Genomic DNA, 18,913 nt, shown 5'->3' on the forward strand with positions numbered 1-18,913 from the left:
CCATTTTATAAGGGTTTAGGGATTTAAGTGTCCCATTTTATAAGTTCAGGGACTTAAGTGGGAGGTATTTATAAGTTTAGGGACTTAAGTGTCCCATTTTGAAGTTTAGGGACTTAAGTGGATAATCGTCCAAAGTTTGGGGGGACAAAGTGGAATTAACCCGTTGTAATCTACTGCTGGAGTACTTCTTTCATTCATTAAGCAGCACGTCATTATGTTCTTTTATCCCAACAAGGAACATGATATCGGAAATCCAGAGAATGTCTTTATGGAATTATTCAACAACAACAACAACATTAATGTGGTTGGATATACAACATCAACAGCAACAACAAATAATGAATGTGAAAGGAGTCTAAATGTTGGCAATAGCTTGAAATCCATGGCCTCCAACAGCAGTATCCATCGTAGCAGTTGCTGCGGTGGTAGCAGTGTTAACAAGGACAACCAGCGGGCTCCTAACATGATGAAATCCGTCGGACCAAACAATCTCCCCGAAATCATATCTGCCTTGGGATATCTTGTTGGGTATGAGGGTGACATAAAATGTACGTTCTTGCTTAAAAGGTGAGAAAATCAAGAGCTTAGGCCACACCACCACATCCACCCCCTGAGGATTCACCACCCTCACAAAGTACACTGCTATCTTCCCCCAACCACCCACGTTACGGACTTTCCTTGTAATCGTGGTGGTCCTCTGTAGATTCAGAACTGTGATGGATGGGTAGTTTAGGTTGGCATTGCTTGTTCTACCTCTACCTCTGCCTCCTCCTGTTGTTGAACTGGAACTGGGGAAGCAGAATGTCTTTGTACGATTCATGTCATGAAGAACCAAGCTCCTGATCTGATCCTCGGTGTAGCCAATGTGACAAAGAAAGACGAGGTAGTCTTCTGGCTTCATTTCGTAAACCAGCCCCGGGTCCATTGCTCTGAGTGGATTTATGTGGCCAGCACCAATGTCGAAAGGATCAGATGCTTTGATTGATCCAACGGCAAGAATTTGATCATTTGATGTGTCAGTGGTGTATGCTACGAGTGCAATGCATTATCAAGAGTTACTGATCCATATAAACAAGAAAAATAACACCACAAAATATGATTCAACTGAATAAGCAAAAATTTAGTTAGTTATCCTGTAGCATCATAGCATGTTATTAAGTGATAAGTGTAAATACCAGTAGTCATGAGAGCAGATCGAATTGCAGCAGGAGACCAGTCAGGATGAGCAGATTTAAGAAGAGCAACAACACCTGACACGTGAGGACATGACATAGAAGTCCCGGATTGGAAATTCCAATCAACGGAACGCCGGTCATCTAGAGTCGGAGTTGGAGGAGACATTGGAGGCCATGCTGCCAATATGTTGATTCCTGGAGCGCTTATGTCTGGCTGTTTTATTGGCCAATACATTAATTGTAACAATTACACGCTCATGATCAGAGTAGTACGTATATTATATACAGTTGGATGGATTGGGAGGTTGCTAGTACCTTAAGAAAATCAGGGGAGATAGAACTTGGCCCTCTAGAAGAGAAGTCCGCGACTATGGGTGCTGGAGCCCTTTTCAGAACCGTTTTACTGGGAAATATCTGTATTGTGGGAGGACGACTACTTCGCATGCATGTCGATGGAAAACACCATACGCAGTCAGGTCCAGAAATTAATCTTAATACCATGGTATGTATAGATGCTTCATAATTACCAAATATTAGTGCTCAAGAAAGATATACTAGATAATGTACTAGTAGTAGTAGTAAATCATTAGTATAAGATGGAGAAAATTAACAGGAGCTCACTCTATCGACCGAGACAGATATTGAGCCATTTTGGTGCCTTGAATGATGTCAAGGAGCAGCAGAGGGAGAATGGTAATATCAGGGAACGGCCTACTCAAAGGCTCCACAAAGATGAGCCCTGCTGCACTTCTATTTCTTGCTGCTGCCTCCGCCTCTTCCCTCCTTACTGATCCCACGCTCGAGAAGCATAAGATTATCTTTCCATCTGCTTTTGCTGTTACATTTTTAACGCTCTCTGTTCTGCAAACCCTGTCATTGAAATCAACCATAATAATAATGCCAATAAATTCACCATGCTGGAAGAATACAATTAGACAATGAGGGCAAAGTGAGAAAATTGTGTTTGAGGTTCCTGCAGAAAGCAAAAAAAAAATTACTAGCAAGCTGGCAAGCTCCAAGTTTTAGGCTTTTGCAGGAGGGAGGGATGGATATATCGTATATGTTACCCTACCCACTGGAAAAATAATTGCTGGCGTTGGACAATATTGCTGTTATTGGATGGGCCACGAAGCCTTCACCCTGCACATACATACATATATTAATAAAAATTAGGCTCATAAATTAAATGATGATGGAATAAATAGGCAACCTCCTCCTCCTCAACACGGATATGGCATACAGGTCTCTGTCTTTCCAATGTAGAATTCTGTTATTTTTACAAGATTTTGCATAGTATATTCGTATAATTTGTTAAAAAAAAACAAGGATTACATTAACAAGTCTGAAATAACTCGTTGGGCAGGGGAGTAGGACAATGAGAGCCAACATTAAACACTTGTAACTGGCCAATGCAAGTTGATTCAATTGGTAAGAACGAATCACTTTTTCTTATAAAAGATCGTATGTATTTGAATATCATTGTCTTTTTTTTTTCGACAGTCAGTAATAGTTTACTTTACACCTACACTTATTCCTACTCCTTACTTTAACCTATTCTAAGGGGGCTCAACTGGACCAATAGAAGGGTCGATGGGAATTGAACCATCATCGGATCACATATGTGCATTACACATCCATCTGAATTTTTTAGAGAACCATATAATATGGCAATTGATGAAAAGCAAGATCCGAACCCTTACTTCCCACCCACCAAGTCTTTGGCCACCAGCCTTTGATATCATTGTCAATGTGTGAAAATCGCGATCTATAATGGTGTCGATCTGTAAGAATTTTTGTAATCAATCTATAATCCGTGGTGGTGGTGATAGGAGCCAACTCAACTCGTTCAAACTTTTTCTTACACAAAAAAGAGAAAATTTGTAGTTTCACTGCTACTAAAATTAGTGAAAAAAAAGGAAAGAAAGAAAAGGTCTGTTACACTTGGAGGAGCCCCGAATCTATCCTTTTTATATCACTATCCATCACTACCCTAAGATTCTAGAGTCTAGACAGACATTCATTAAAGTTCCCACTACGGGGTTGTAATAGCAGTATGATAGAATCTTGGTTGTAACTGTTCTTCTGAACAGTGAGACCACTAGATCCTCATCGTCTTGGGCTAGGTACGTTTGTCTACAAAATGGGATTCTTTTTTTTTTTTTTTGTGAAAAGAATATGGAGGAGGAAACTGGAAAGCTCTGAGCAGTAAAGTTAGAAATCGTTTGTCAGGAGAACGAATAAATTACCAGAAAAGAAAGAGCGCAGTCCAAAACAATCCGAGTTGGAAAACTTCGATCAATAGTTGAAGCAGCTACGGAGATGGACCAGGGGAACCCGTTCTCCACCAGAGACGGGTCCGGACCGCTGTTGCCCGCCGAGAACACCACGCTCACTCCCATTTGCATGGCGTGGAAGGATCCGATTGAAGCCGCCGTTGCGAAGAAGGCTCTCAGGGGTGGCCTTAGCCCGAACGATCCCGATATCACGTTCACCCCATCGTGCAATGCCTTGTCGAAGGCCGCCATAATATCCGCTTCTGTGCACCTCCCCTCCAAATTCACGTTCCAGCAGACTTTGTAGACGGCCAGCCGCGCCCTGGGGGCGCCACCCCTGGCCGTTCCCTGTCCAAAACCACCCAAGAAGCTGGCGTTTTTCACCACCGACCCCACTGCGGTGGAAGCTACGTGGGTGCCGTGGCCAACCGCGTCCAGAGGGGATTCGTATTCCAGGTTGCGGGTCTTGTTCAATTTCCCATAACGGCGCTCGAATCCTCCGAGGTAGTAGGTTGCCCCGATGAGCTTGCGGTTACAAGCTGTGGCCGGGTCGAAGTGCTCGCCGGATACACATTTACCTTTCCACGATGCAGGAACAGGTCCCATCCCTGGTTCTTCCCGGAAACTATGTGACTCTGCCCATATACCTGCATGCCGCAGCCCCAGCCGCCGCCGCATTGGCAATTATAAATCATGAACCATGCATGAATGAATTTTTAATGCCCAGTTAGTGCATGGTTGTTTCCTGTTTGGATAAACTAGAGTAGGACCACTAATTCTACCAAAATCCACTACTTCACCATACTCCTGTACTCGTTTAATCTTGCTATTCTTTTCCTAGTAGTAGCAATTCTTTTCTACATGAACATTTTGTTGCAAAAGTTGAAGATTTTGACAGACTGATGTTCCACATCAATCAATCAATACATTTGGGTTTATACCATCCTTGACTGTTTTCGATCCTAATAATTGATTAGTAAAACCGGCCCCTCAAAGGAGACTGACAAATTTTCTTTTCGTTAATGAATTTACTAAGTCTCCTCCAGTGTCAATTAATAACTAACTGTAATTATGTTAAATATTTTCCAATTACATATGATTTATAGGCCTGTTTTCCTTTTACATGCGTCAATCTTCTTTACCTGGTTCCACCCACCTGAAACATTATTGCATTATGTTCGCATACTCAGAATTAAGTAGGTCTGAAATGAATATCCTGAGAATCTCTCTGATTTAAGTGGGTCGTGTAATCAAATTTAAGGACCACCTGTATCAAAAACTCCAACGATTACGTCACCACCATAGGCTTGCTGCCACATTGGAGTTGCCTTTTCAGTACTGTAGTCCATGCTAAGACCAAGAAAATCCCAGCTCCTGGTCGTATGCAAATGTACTGTCTTGCTTTTGAAAATTGATATCACTCCCTTTGTATCTGCAATGATTTCTTTGGAATTAGTTACTAATGTATTGAACCTCCCTAAGGCTTTTACAGCCACGATCCTCACTGAAGCAGCCACTTAGCTGCAAGCTACTTACTTGATAAGACCTGTGCTTGTGTTGAATTTAGTGTTGCTGAAAAACCTGAGAATCCATGCTTGTAGCTATACAGCATGGCTTGCTTCGCGTCTTTTTTGCTGTGCATGGTAAAATTTATAAAGCAAACATATAGATGGGTGAAAAACTACGATCTACAACTAGAAGAACAATGTATTAATTCTCCCAGGAGAAATATTGCTGATGATATATATACTCATTTACCTTGTAAACACAGTGCTAAGAAGTTGGAGATGATGTTTTGAAGTGAGATCAGGAGCTTTATTCTGATTGTGCCCTAAATAGACTATGTAAACCTGCGACAACAAGAGGGAAAAATAAGGATGAGACTGATCATTGCAGGAAGATATTTGGAAAAAGTTAAAAACTTTTTATAATGAATGTTACATGAGAAGTAGACACTGAAGAAATTAAATAGAGTGAAAGTGAGAGGGATAGGCCCCAAGAGTGCTGAAAAGCACGAGACATTGTTCCTAGTGGAGAATCACATGTGAGGTTGGGAATAAATAGGGTAGAAAAGGTTCATCTCTATGAGACTATGACTCGTATACATGGTTGCTAAAGGAAAGATTGTTACGTCAGTGCGTGCCTTCGAAGGATTTTCAAGGCTGCAGGAATACTGATGCACCTCTATTGTAGTATTATGATATTTTTTTTTCTTAAGATATATAGTTGAAAAGATGGAAATGTCCTTTCCCTCCTTTTGGTTCTCTCTCTTCTTGCATCTATAGACATGGTATTATAGAGCCTAGCCTCACCGTATTTCAGAAAAGAGCACAATTTCATAGAGCTCCACTATGGACAATATGAATACCTTAAAAGGAAGTACCATGTGAGCCTCATCGTTCTTTACTGTAAAAAAAATTTTCGGTATTGTTTTGCTTATAAACTTGATAACTTGGCTAACTTTGGTCCATTATTAAGTACATAGATGGACTACATGGTTTTTGGAAGATCTTAATCAACAGGTCAATAGAATGCTTTCTGATGCTAGGTTTTTTTCATGCATAGATATGGACTCTTTTTTCAGTATCTGTCACACAATTTGTTCAGGCGGGGTGCAAGACATTAGAAATCACATACGACTAAGAATACTGACTGTGAGGTGACATAATTCAGTTACTGCTACCTAATTTGTTTGTTAGCTAATTTCCATAGTAAATGTTACTCAACAATGGATTGGAAATAACATGTAAATGACTCTGTCAAGGAAAAAAGGACTTAGTAATGCTTTATTTTCTTTTGCAAACACCATGCATATACAAGCGGTATCTACCTGGTTGAGGCCATAGGGATGTTAAGTAGTCTATTACCTACCTTCCAATACATTCTACTGGGGAATGCTAGACAAAGAAACAACTTCTAGGCATACACCAATTACACAGAGTTCTATGTTAGCCTGCATAAACACATCTATCAAGTGATGAATGCCTGAAAACCTATAGCTGTCCAAGCTATACAAGCTTTCGGTGTCAATAAGCAATCAAAAGATTCTCATTTGATGAATAACTTATTCATTTCATTTCATATTTATACATTCGTAGAGCTACCCCTAGACGTCTTGTGAATTTAGCATTGATCTTTGAAGATACTTCTAAACTACAAGTATCAGGGAAGGTCTCAACCTTCGTAGGCATAGGTAACTCATGTAGTACCTATTGCAACTACATCACATATACAGGAATTGATGCAAAAATTCTTTTAATTCATACTAGGTTAATCATTGCCTAGCTAGTATGATCTTTCTTCTATACGTTACGTAAATTGAGCTCAATTCTGTTGTGTAATTGCAGAATTATCATAAGGACATTAGACTTTCGAATCACGTAAAATTCTACCTTCCAAACAAACTTCCCATCATTAAACCTTGCAAATGAACTTTTGATACAAGCTTGGTAAGGTATTTGATTCCTTTCATCTCAATATGATTGCATATTTGTGCTTCATGACTTCAATTTCACTGAAATTTAATTGTACTGAAGCAGTAAGTTTGCTTGGATCAGTGGTGATTTCAAGTGCATCATCTAGGGTTTCTGGTAGTAATCAGCATATCATTCATGGTTGGGATGGACAATGAAATTTAATTCATACTTCAGGATGGTATATTACACTGTAGATGCAGAACTAATTGAATATATTGAGTTCCAAATATGCATGTATGGCCAATCTGGATAGTTAGCAGAAAGAAAGACAAATCTCTACAAGTGTTGGACCAAAGCATGAAGCTCCTTGGAAATTTGGAACTCTTGACAATTTGCTAATGATACAAAACAGTAGCTTTGCATGCATTTGTACGAGTAGTATCCCACTATCTGAATATATGGAAAAAACTGCCTCATTCGAGAATCCAATTTTTGGTTACTGGCATAGCCATTCTTGAATTTCGAATGATATTCCACTGTGTTCGTTCTTTTATTTTCATTTCTCAATGTTGTATTTGTTGCTTGCTGTGTTTAACAGAGCTAACAGTTACTGGTTAAAAGCTAAAATTTTTTGCTTATATTTGTTTCTCTCGTCTTTTTCCAGATATTCAAACTGTTGGTAAGGAAAAACATCGCTCTAGACAATCAACTAATCACAAGAGTTACTGAAGGCCTTCTTTATAAAGAAGTAAATGTTGCCAGCAGCTGTGATACAACTTGAGTTATCAGACCTAGTTAAAGGACAGGAAATACACTTGAGTGATGAAATGTAGGTACATTCAGCATGAACGGAATGAGAGATGCCAAAACATCATCCTTCTCATGGGCATCTAATTAGCGACTTTATCTTGCATTTCTAAGTCTTCTTGGTCACCTACGAGTACTTTGGAGCAAAATCTGTAAGCACTTCATCTGTTTTGCATTCAGTTCTAACGTATTGGTTAAGCTGCCATGTCATACATGGTATGGAAATGGCCAACTTTGTGTAGTATGAACTGTTAATATAGGTTGAGCGTTTTGGCGAGAAATTTGCTGTTTATGATGGATTATCCACATTCGCAAGGTAGTTGTTGAGGAGACATATGCCTATTTGCTCATTGCAGGGATACCGTCTTGCGTCTTCCTGATTGAGAACTAGAAAATAGCTGACAACACAAGTCGTTGCACTAGTTTACACCAAGATTGGAATTTGTCAGTGAAACTTTGAGTATGGCAAAAACTATTGCCTCAAGATAAAACTAGAGAATTTCAGTGTCTTTACTTACGTTTTGTATTTGGCATGTGATAAATTGTAAGTTGGGAATTAGGCTGTCTGTGGGTCTTTCTAGGGCTAGAATGTAAAACAAGAGGGGACCTTACCTGCATCAGCAAAGCCCCACCACACACACATCTTGCACCATGGATTTCTCGAATTGAATCTTAACCTGGGATACTTCCTAGAGCCTGTCGGAAGAAAGAGAATTAGAAGCTTATCAATCATCAAGTGGGACACTGAGCTCAGGTTTCCACTGTGCACACTCTCTATTTGTAGCCATCTTTGGGATAAGCCACAACTTTATTCCAATCAAACTGGACCTAGAAAAGGAGGGGGCTGCTAAATAGGCCCCCAGGGCTGTCTATGTAAAGCAACATGATTTATGCAGTTGCAGTAAAAAACGATTTCCATTTGAAGTTAACTGTTGAAGAAGTAGAAAGGCTTTTTGCCATACGTGTTGTGATTTGGTATTCTCTATATACATCAGCAAGTTTTTCAGCTAAGACCTAAGAATGAATGATGTTAATAATATAAAACGAACTTTGTGCACGTTTTTTGTGATTAAGAAGTCGGCCAACTTAAGGAGCATGCACTAAGTTTTGTATGCCACTTCCTCTTATCAGCGCAGACCGCCTGAAACTCTACTCAATGCTGCTCTTCCCTGTTCACACAAATGATGAACTTTGATTTCTTGTAGCCAATTATATCCGAAGAAGCTCCAAGTTGCATTTATCTTCAAGACGTGGTTAATTACCACGGACCCTGTTCACTCAGTTGCCAGTCCTGAGGATGATTGTTTAATGAGTCATGTCAGTGATGAGTGACTGTGTGAACATATTACTCCTTGACTGGGATTCATCAGGGAAGTGGGTGGACAAATTCAATTGAAAATCAAGTATCAAAGAGATAATGGACCATTAATTTTTGGCAACCAATCAATCCAGTGCACACACAATACTTGTTACTGCAGGAAAGGGTATATATTATCAAAGAGATAATGGACCATTAATCAATCAAAGTATCAATCTTTGTCCCTCCAGGTTCAGGGTAAACATCACACCAGACGCTAGTCAACGCTACACATGGTCATATTAAATATTTAAACATGCCAGTGAAATTTAACAGGTTTCTGGGCTTGTTTCCCCCTGTTCATAGCAGATCAGGGGTGTGAATCTTGAGCGCTGTCAATTCAACCAAGAGGTGTCCCAAAAGTTTTGATTTAAGAAAAACATAAAAAAATGTTTTGCAATTTCAACTTGCCAGAAGACTCCAGGGACGCCCTTTGTCACATTCTCAAGTGGTCAAATCTTTGACATGCTTGATAATCTTTAGAGACTTTCGAAGAAGATGTCCTCCAACTTTACATCCCTAAATAATGGTAGCATGTTCATGCACCTGCAGAGCTATTTAAAGATGGCCCCTTGAATAGCAGTAATAATGGAAACTATTACTACAATTACCTAATACATGAGAAGATGGTATGTGTACCTAGACTCATCATTAATGATTAATACATGAGAAGAAGAAGAAGTATGAAATGGCAGGTAAGGTGGCTGCATATGCTAAAAAGTACAAAGTACCTATAATAGTACCAGTAGAGATGGCAACTTTGGGGAGTCAAAGAGGCGTGACAACGAGGATAAAAGGGACAGGGCGCACGCTAACAAGTGAAAAGAAGAGAGAGAGAGACAGCAAGAAAAAGAAGAGTAGGAGGAGAATGATGGAAAAGGATTGATTGGTGGGGATGGAAAATGCTGCAGGGGCGCACTAACCTCCCACTCCCAGTAGAGGAGTCCAACTGAAAATTGAAAAGTACTCAGCACACCAACGGCTTCAAAACAAGAATACAGTAATCAACCTAGCCTAAGCCAGGCAGGCAACCAAGTCCAACCCACCTCAACAATTCAGACCCCATCAGCATCATTGCCTTCAGCCCAAATGGAATAACTAGAGACGATTATCACTGCACAGTCATCACAAACACAAACAGCATTCAGCAAGACCTTAACTTTTGGCCATTACTCCTAATTTCTCATTTTGAGGATGTCTTGTTTGTTTTAGTGCTTTTTTTGTTCTGTCTTTTTTTTAAAAAAAATTTTTTGGGGCGGGTCTGATAATAACTCTGGAGTACTTTTGGTGAGGGGGTGTTGTTGTTGTTGTTGTTGTTTTGTTTCCTTGCATGAGTGAGTAAGGGGAGAGCGGCGTTTTGTTGGGTGGTTGGGTGGTGGCTTCTGCTTGGCATTTAGTGGGTGTATCATCACATCGTAATATGGGAAACTGCTGGTGGTTTGGCAGAAGGTGGGAGCCTTCAATCTACAGAGTTTCTTCTAATGCAAAGTCAGGTTTGGCTTTCTTCTTCTCCGTCGTTGCTGATATTTGGATTATGTTCTTTAGCTATAATATTTCCTAGAAAATGTAGAAAAACTTTTCCAGGATCCCTATACTTCAACTCAGGTTTTCCACTTGCTGCTTTAGGTTGGGAAGTTGTGTGTTCTTTTTCATAGTAAACGACACATGAGTTGGAAAGACATAATGAAGAAATAAAGGATATGCTAAAAGTTCTCTGAATGAGAAGGTGGAGGTTCTTGATAAAGTTGCAGGGTGCTAATCCTTTTAGTTTGCAACAGATCTTCTTATTTTCCCATGATCTGGGGTCCTTTTCAGAAAGAGAGGTTTTTTCAAATTGTTCCAGCTTCCCATTTAAAAACTAAAGAATGGCCATTTGTTCATCAGTGTCTGGATTGGTCGTTCTTTCCTCACCCAAATTAGCTACATAAGAGTTACCTGTATTCCAAAATTGCTGCACTGTACCTGTAGTTGGATGTCGAAATTTGTAAGTGAAGTCTTCTTTCTTCGGTCTTGTAACATGGCAAATGCCAGTCACTTTCTCTTTTTGCAACTAATTTCAACCACAATATGGTAACAAATTTGGGTCAGTCAAGATTTAAGTACTGAGCCAGGAAAGAATCTTGTCTGGATGTATATCCTTTTATAGGCAAATTACATGTTTTCCAATAGTTGTACCCCAAAATTCCTCCTTTACGCAGGAAAGCCCTTATATTAATTGCCTATTGTCCAAATGAATTGCTGGTATGAGTTAAAGAAAACGACCTCTAGGCATCTAAATTTGTTCCAGTCGCCTTGCACACGCTCCATTTTTCTACACAGCAAGTTTTAGCCCCATCATGTAGTACAACGTTATATTATGCATTCTGTTTTATCTATTACACTGACTCACCAATTTAAACTTAGCTTGTACACTTCTCCAAGTGTATTGTTGAGGTCACTTTAGTTTTTCTCAAGACTTCTCCTTGTAGTATTGGACATATTGGTAAACAGATTTGTCTTTTCATGCTCCTCTTCAGAGTCTTCCAAGGATAGCCCATCAGGAATGGTAAGGAAGGATGACAGAAAGCTACCATCAAATCCTGAAGAAGTAGAAGACCTGCGTCGTAGTTCATCTGCAAACCCATTGATTGTATTCACATTCGATGAACTAAAAACCATCACTGACAACTTTAGACAAGATCACATGCTGGGTGGAGGTGGATTTGGAAGCGTGTTCAAAGGTTTCATAGCTGAAGATCTAAAGAAAGGACTTCGGCCAATTCCAGTTGCTGTTAAGGTTCATGATGGGGATAACAGTTTTCAAGGTCACAGGGAATGGCTGGTAACTCTTCAAATTGTCAATAGTGATTTACTCTACCTCTTTATATGTGCAAGTAACATTTCCAATAATTATTGGAGTGGTTTGTGCTTTTCAGGCTGAAGTCGTATTCTTGGGGCAGCTTTCTCATCCAAATTTGGTGAAACTTATTGGCTACTGCTGCGAAGATGAGCACAGGGTGCTAGTGTATGAGTATATGCCTCGGGGAAGTGTAGAAAATAATCTATTCTCCAGTAAGTATTTCATAGTAGTCTTGTCCAAAGCAAAAAGAAGGAAAGATTCTTCAAAATGTTGAATAAGAAGTTTAGACATGCTATTGTGCATTGACGCTCCCTGCCTTCTTTGCCATCACTTTTGGTAGCTTTATGATATCATATCCCCAATGCCACATTCTTGTTATAGGGGAACTAGTCTCAAGTTTGAGTGAGCTACTCCTGATTATTGATCGGAGAGGGCCTCAGTTGCACAGCCATTTTGAAGTAAAGTATGTCCACCCATTGTGGTACCAATTAAATCATATGGTGCTCCTTTAGCGTGCTGGTTCCCCTGGCATATCATAGCCTTTCTGAAAGAAAATGATGTTTTTGGAGAATGATTGTTAAATATAGATAATTCATACAAAAATAAAAGAGTTAATTTAGACTTTTTGTTGTGGGTTACATTCTCTTCGTTTGATACCTCAAGAGAAATTTTAGCGTAATTCTGAAACACTTTCAAAGTCCTAGGTTACTGACACCCTAATGCAACAAACTTTTCATTAATACAGTTCCGATTACAGCAGAATAGATTTAACGCATTCAATGACTCAAGTTTATATATCCAGCAGTCTGTCTCCAGGCCTCTGGAGGAAATAAGAAAATGAGAGGATTGATCCTTAGATGAGTATTTTCTGGATGTCATGATGATGAGTAATGAATTCTCCAACTGTTGTCTGATCATTTTGGGTAAGCAGTATGCCGTGATTAAACAAGCAGGTTCTACGAAGTTGTCTGCTCAAATATGTACTTGAAAGTTTCAGAGTCGATATGCCTGATTCAAGTTTCCTTTGATTTGCATTTCTCTTCCTGCACATTCTGCTGCTCAAATACCCATTGTAGTTTCCTACTGTTACAGGAGTCTTGCTTCCTCTTTCTTGGTCTACTAGAATGAAGATTGCATTTGGTGCAGCAAAAGGACTTGCTTTCCTGCATGAAGCTGAGAAACCTGTCATCTACCGCGACTTTAAAACATCTAATATTCTATTAGATCTGGTTAGTTATCAAAATACCTTCACTTGTTTCTCAACTTTTCTTGAGTTAAGCATATGCTTGTTGATGGCGAAAATACAAATGTAATGATGCAGCTAAGTTAGGCCGATTGTATAGAGTAATGTAACTGCATTGATTCATTTCTTGAGAAGTCAACAAAAAGATGTAATCTGGTGCTTCTCGATTGATCACTATTTGGATCATTGTCAGTTATTTTGGTTGTCCTTGTTTGCCAATTCTGCGGTAGCTGACTATCATTGCTGCCACCCTATCCAAGTAGAGGTCAGAGAAGTAGCTTTTTTACGTGGAAATTGTTACAGCCAAGGACGCATAATTTTCCACTTTTGAGAATAATCTGATTGAGGATTGCTGAAACACAATCATCACGAAATGGCTTGTGTGAATGCATTCCTTTGGCCTGCCAAGCTGGTGACCTCATTTGTTTGAAATTAGATGATGTATGCTTCAAAGGGGTCATCAAAATTTAGTATTCGTAAGAAGATGATACAAATCTTGTTCACCTTTTGATGTCTTAATGACTGGTTTGGCTTACGAGTGTAATTTGTCGTGTTTACAAACAGGACTACAATCCAAAACTGTCTGATTTTGGCCTGGCAAAAGATGGACCAGTTGGCGATAAATCTCATGTTTCTACTCGCATAATGGGCACGTATGGTTATGCTGCACCAGAATATATTATGACAGGTTAGTTTCTTATTCCTATCCTGGTGGAACTCATCTGACGCTTGCCAGCAATGTACTTTAAAGAAAGTGCACCATTTTAAATGTAATCAGCGAGATCACTACTTGCTGTAATTGTAGGATAGCATCATCAGGTTTTGGTTGGTTTCATTTGATATTCCTACTAGATTGTTGGTGAGAGATCTCGGGTTCTTTTTTTTTTTTTTCCCTCCTTCCTTTTGTTGCTTATACCCTGATTCTGACTTTGTATTAGGTCATCTGACTCCCAGAAGTGATGTTTACAGCTTCGGGGTAGTCCTTCTGGAGCTTCTAACAGGTAGAAAATCTTTGGACAAATGTAGACCAGCCCGGGAGCAGAACCTGACTGATTGGGCAGTGCCCTTGCTCCGCGAGAAGAAAAAGTTGCTTAGCATTGTAGATCCAAGATTAGAAGGAGAATATCCAGTAAAAGGTGTTCACAAGGCAGCTATGTTGGCTTATCACTCCTTAAATCGCAACCCAAAAGCACGCCCTTTGATGCGAGACATTGTAGATTCCCTGGAGCCTCTCCAGGACCATTTGGAGCAAACTCCTCCAAATGAAAAGCCTACTTTGACAGTGATTTGTGAGAACTCTGATGGAGGCATCCAGAGGAAAGATACGCTGCTAACATGACATTCTTTGCTATAGTGTTTTGCAATTTGAAATCAGAAGTTTTTTGACATGTAGAATTGTACTGTTGTATGCAGGTTTAAAGCAAAGATTAGTTTAAATTGTTTTATATGTTTTCAAATCATAAGATGGCAGGTTTAACGTATCACCTGCTCGTTTTGTGGTTGGTAAGACTAGTGCTTTTGCAGCAGACTGCAGTGTGTACCAATACGAAAACCTGATGTAGCTTGTAATGCAGGTTATTTGAGTAAAAAATGCATACCAAGTGAAGTGATTTGGCATATCCCTTTGAGAAGGTGCGCAAACGAATTGAGCCACTCGCGCGTCAAGCTCGGCTCGAGCTCGAGTTGGTCGAGTCAATCTCGAGCTCAAAATATTAAGCTCGTTAGTTCGCAAGCTGATTCGCGAACTCGGGTATATATATATATATATATATTTATGTTTTATTTTAATAATAAAATTACATATATATTCTTCATATTTTATTATTTATTAAGAAAAAGTATTATTTTATTTATCTTTTTTAAAAAATAAAATAATTATTTTTATTTTTTCGAGCTCGAGCTAGAGTTTCAAAATTGTCAGTTCATCAAATTTGATTTCGAGTTCGATAAAACTAAGGCCTTGAAAATCACCTTTTTATCTCGCATATATCAAATCGCTAAAGTAATTTTTCTACAAAAAATCTAGAAAAATGCAATCCAAACACAACCTTAAATCAAGACTTGATTCGATTCGGTCAACATTCGACTCGACTCGGGTCCACTCGCTTGCAGCTCTATCCTTGAGCAACTAAATAGGCTTTTGACAGGAGGGTTAATTCGTTGAGTTGTGATCAGACGGTTGTTTAGTTTAGTAGTAGCATTCAAGTATTTTTGTTGCTAATGAAAATTTGATATGATTGGAAGGAGGAGATATAATGTATCGGGGTGCATTTCCATTCAGTGCCCGTAGCGATTTTGAGAGGAGAATAGCCTGATGATTCTTCCTACAGCCACTAAATTATTTGTTCAAATCGTACACTTTTGGCCATTCAAGTATTTTTTTTTGTTTCGATATAATCACTAAACTCTTAAATCAGTATAAGAGTGGTCATTTTGTCAGATATTTATTAGCCATTAATCTATTCAAATTGTACATTTTTTGCTATGAAAAGATCTTTTTGTTTCAAATTGCCCATCCCGTCAAATATTTATTAGCCCCCGATCTATTCAAATTGTACATTTTTTTTACTACCAAAAGATCTTTTTGTTTCAAACCGCCCATTCGACTTAGCAGAATGATATATCAATTACAATTGCATTGGTTTTTCTCTTCTTTTTTTTTTTTTTTTTTTCGTTGCCCGCCCGGTATCCGAAGCTTTGCTCCGACTAATCCGGATCCGACCCGCGTCGCGCACCTGACTATGGTGGGTGAGTCTCCCAACAGGGGTGTCTGCGTACACTAGGACTCGAACACGAGACCTGCTTAAGTGAATCCGAACCGCTTACTACTCGGACCAACCCCTGTTGGTCTTCTTTTTTTTCAATAAACGTTAATATCATTGTATATATTAACACTTGAAAATACAAGGGTTAATTATAAAAAGGGGCCTCAGTCCTCCGGTCAAATTTTTTTTTTTGGTCAAAAAAAAGGATTTGGCCCCACTTCAGGCCCAACCCTTATTCGGGTTATTGGGTTATTCCCTATTTTTGTGACAAAACTCGAACATTGGATCTCGGGTGTACTAATCCTTAGTGAGACCAGCTTGGCTGCCTTGGAGGGTGTCCTCCAGTCAATTGTTGGCTGCTTTTACTAGCCAAGTTGGGAAGTTGTTTTCCCAATTTATGTCATTAATTAGTTTTGTTGTAAAATGTGCTAACCTATGACTTTCTACATTAGCTGATCTAGGTATAAAAGAGATTGTGCATTTCTCAAAACCTTTAATTATGTTCTCAATGTTTTCCACAATTTTTAAGGTTTTTTAGATTTTTCAATTAATAAAAAAACAAAATTTAGAATATATAAGAGTTTCTTTGATATATTTTGATTCATAAGTTTTGACAAAAAAATTTAAATTATATACTGAAGTTTTGGTGAATTATTTTGAAGATTATTAAAATTAAATGAAAATAATAATAAATCTAATGGCAAGATTGAATGAAAGATTAGAAATTATACTATTTTGGTGAGTTGAGTGGCCAACTTGAACAAAAAATAATTGAATGGCTAAAACAATATTTTGTTTGCATAGCTAAATAGCTATTTAAGATTTTTAGATGAATTTACCTATTCGTGTTTAACCTGTGTGGTACACTTGTAACTCATCTCATTATTTTTTTTTTTTACGAAACGATAAGATTTTGCATTGACTAAAAGAAAATATACATATGCGAGCAACGGCTCGAGAGACTTAACAACAAGTGCTCAATTGCACTGAGGAAAATACCATTCCTCATCCACAACAATGCCTAAGGCATAAGAACTTAAACTTTTACATACTGTCATAGCATTTTCCTTTGCTACCTCAAAGGAGCACATACGAAACATTTTCTGTAATTCGGTAATATCATCAGTCAGAGTTGTTAGACAACTGTCTCGAGAGCTCGGATTCATTAACTGTCTTAATAACTCTTTGTTCTGGAGCAGAATTTTGATTTTGTCCCAGTGCTGCTCCAAAGCTTTACACAAGACCAGTTTAACTGCTGCTGCATCATCAAGAAGCTTGATTCCTAGAGATCTCTCCCTTAGTGCCCATTCTGCAACCCTTGTGTGCTGAAAGGTCTCAGCTATAACTCCAATTCCCATTGACAATTGCCTTTGTCGACTAGTTGACACCACTTGTAGAACTATGGACTCCTCATCCTCATTTTCCTGATTGTGCGTTGACTGAGTAGAAACTGTTTCTCCTGTGCTCATTCTGTCCTTGGCTTTCCTTATCTCCTCATGCTCTATCCACTCCTTCTGAGCCTTGTTTATTGTCCTCACTGGATGGCTTCTATTTTGGCCTTCGAAGAGTTGTTTGTTTCTTTCCTTCCACACTTGCCACAAAATGTTTGCCGTCAGTCCGATATGCTGTAATCCATCTGGTCTTGCCTTTGCCTCTGATATCTTACACCACCAACGTTTAAACTCTCCTTGCTGATCTCTTACTCCATCCCATTGAATTGGGGCCATCTTCCATACGTCTGAAGTGTTTGAACAGCTTAAAAGGAGATGTTCCACTGTCTCCTGGTGCTCCCCACAGGCTCTACAAAACGGATCACCCATTCCTGTCCTTCTAAAAATTGCTTCTCTAACTGGCAAAGCCCCTGTAATGCACTTCCAAATAAACAGTTTAATCTTATGCTTTATGTTTAACTTCCAAAGGGTATTCCACATCTGCCTCATTTGTTGGCTCCCTTCCCCTATGCTTGGACCTGTTTCTTTGGGTTTTCCCCTCTCAGACCTACCCTTTTCCTTCATGAGAAAATTGTATCTAGATTTGACAGAATAACAGCCTCCCCCATTATGTTGCCAGAAAAAACTATCTTCCTTGCCTATTAGACTTATAGGAATGCTCAATATTCTCTGTGCATCGTTCTGGTTAAAAATTCTGAAAATGGTGTTTCTGTCCCAACACTTATGCCTGATAAGCTCCTGCACCATTTTCATTGAGTTGACACCAGGCCTTGGGGTAGTAGGCTTACCAGAGGTTGTTCCTGGGATCCATTTATGCTCCCAGATGTTTGTGCTTCTCCCATTCCCAATCTTCCGGATCACGCCTTCTTCTATGAAACTTCTGGCTCCTAGCAGCCCTTTCCAAATCCACGAGGCATTTTGTTGTGCTTTACACCTGAATATTGATACCTTGGGGAAATACTTAGCTCTGAGAACTTTGCTAACAAGAAGGTTTGGCTTGGTTAATAATCTCCACAGCTGTTTCCCCAACAAGGCCTTGTTAAAGGCCTCTATATCTTTGAATCCCAAGCCTCCTTTAGGCCTGTCCAGAGCCAGTTTTTTCCAAGACAACCAGTGTAACTCATCTCATTAGGTTAGCCGAATTTGGACGGAATAGTCACTAACATATACATTTATGAATTGAGTAAGCAGAATAATTTAATAGTTGCTAGCATGTAACATTTAATAAAAAGTTATTTTTAACCTATATATATATTTTTTTCCAAAACACAACTGGAGTAATTGTGCAGCACCCAAAAATTAACAAAACACGACAAAGGAAAAAAGAATTGATGCTAGCTAACCTTCGAAGCCAACAAAAGGAGGATTAAATTGAAGAGCAAATTGGGTAGGTTAGGACTGCAAACGAACCAAGTCGAGTCGAGTCTTGACTTAATTTTATTAAGTTCGAAATTAATTCAAATTTGAGTAGAGCTCGAACTCGAAAAAATAATAAATAATAAAATATTAAAAAAATAATTTTATTATTAAAATAAAAATAATTATATATATATATATATACTCGACCTCGCAAATAGACTTGTAAAT

At 38.9% G+C, this 18,913-nt stretch overlaps 2 protein-coding genes across 2 annotated transcripts; one reads left to right on the plus strand and one right to left on the minus strand.

Annotated features, from left to right (window-relative positions):
• Positions 1 to 260: 260 nt before the first annotated feature.
• On the minus strand, positions 261 to 8,864 carry LOC113687885 (subtilisin-like protease SBT3.18). The gene is made up of 11 exons (XM_072049641.1): positions 8,284 to 8,864; positions 5,207 to 5,298; positions 4,985 to 5,082; positions 4,713 to 4,880; positions 4,591 to 4,604; positions 3,422 to 4,132; positions 2,248 to 2,315; positions 1,797 to 2,045; positions 1,491 to 1,608; positions 1,176 to 1,389; positions 261 to 1,029 (listed from the first exon to the last, which is right to left on the minus strand). Exons 1-11 carry the CDS (start codon positions 8,287 to 8,289, stop codon positions 356 to 358), a joined length of 2,412 nt encoding a protein of 803 aa, XP_071905742.1. The 5' UTR covers positions 8,290 to 8,864; the 3' UTR covers positions 261 to 355.
• Positions 8,865 to 9,880: 1,016 nt separating this feature from the next.
• LOC113697084 (probable serine/threonine-protein kinase PBL16) lies at positions 9,881 to 14,729 on the plus strand. The gene is made up of 6 exons (XM_027216542.2): positions 9,881 to 10,521; positions 11,545 to 11,849; positions 11,944 to 12,079; positions 12,960 to 13,096; positions 13,675 to 13,798; positions 14,049 to 14,729. Exons 1-6 carry the CDS (start codon positions 10,449 to 10,451, stop codon positions 14,447 to 14,449), a joined length of 1,176 nt encoding a protein of 391 aa, XP_027072343.1. The 5' UTR covers positions 9,881 to 10,448; the 3' UTR covers positions 14,450 to 14,729.
• The last annotated feature ends 4,184 nt before the right edge of the window (positions 14,730 to 18,913 follow it).

Source organism: Coffea arabica, chromosome 1e (assembly GCF_036785885.1).
Source record: "Coffea arabica cultivar ET-39 chromosome 1e, Coffea Arabica ET-39 HiFi, whole genome shotgun sequence".
NCBI classification, from domain to species: Eukaryota; Viridiplantae; Streptophyta; class Magnoliopsida; order Gentianales; family Rubiaceae; genus Coffea; species Coffea arabica.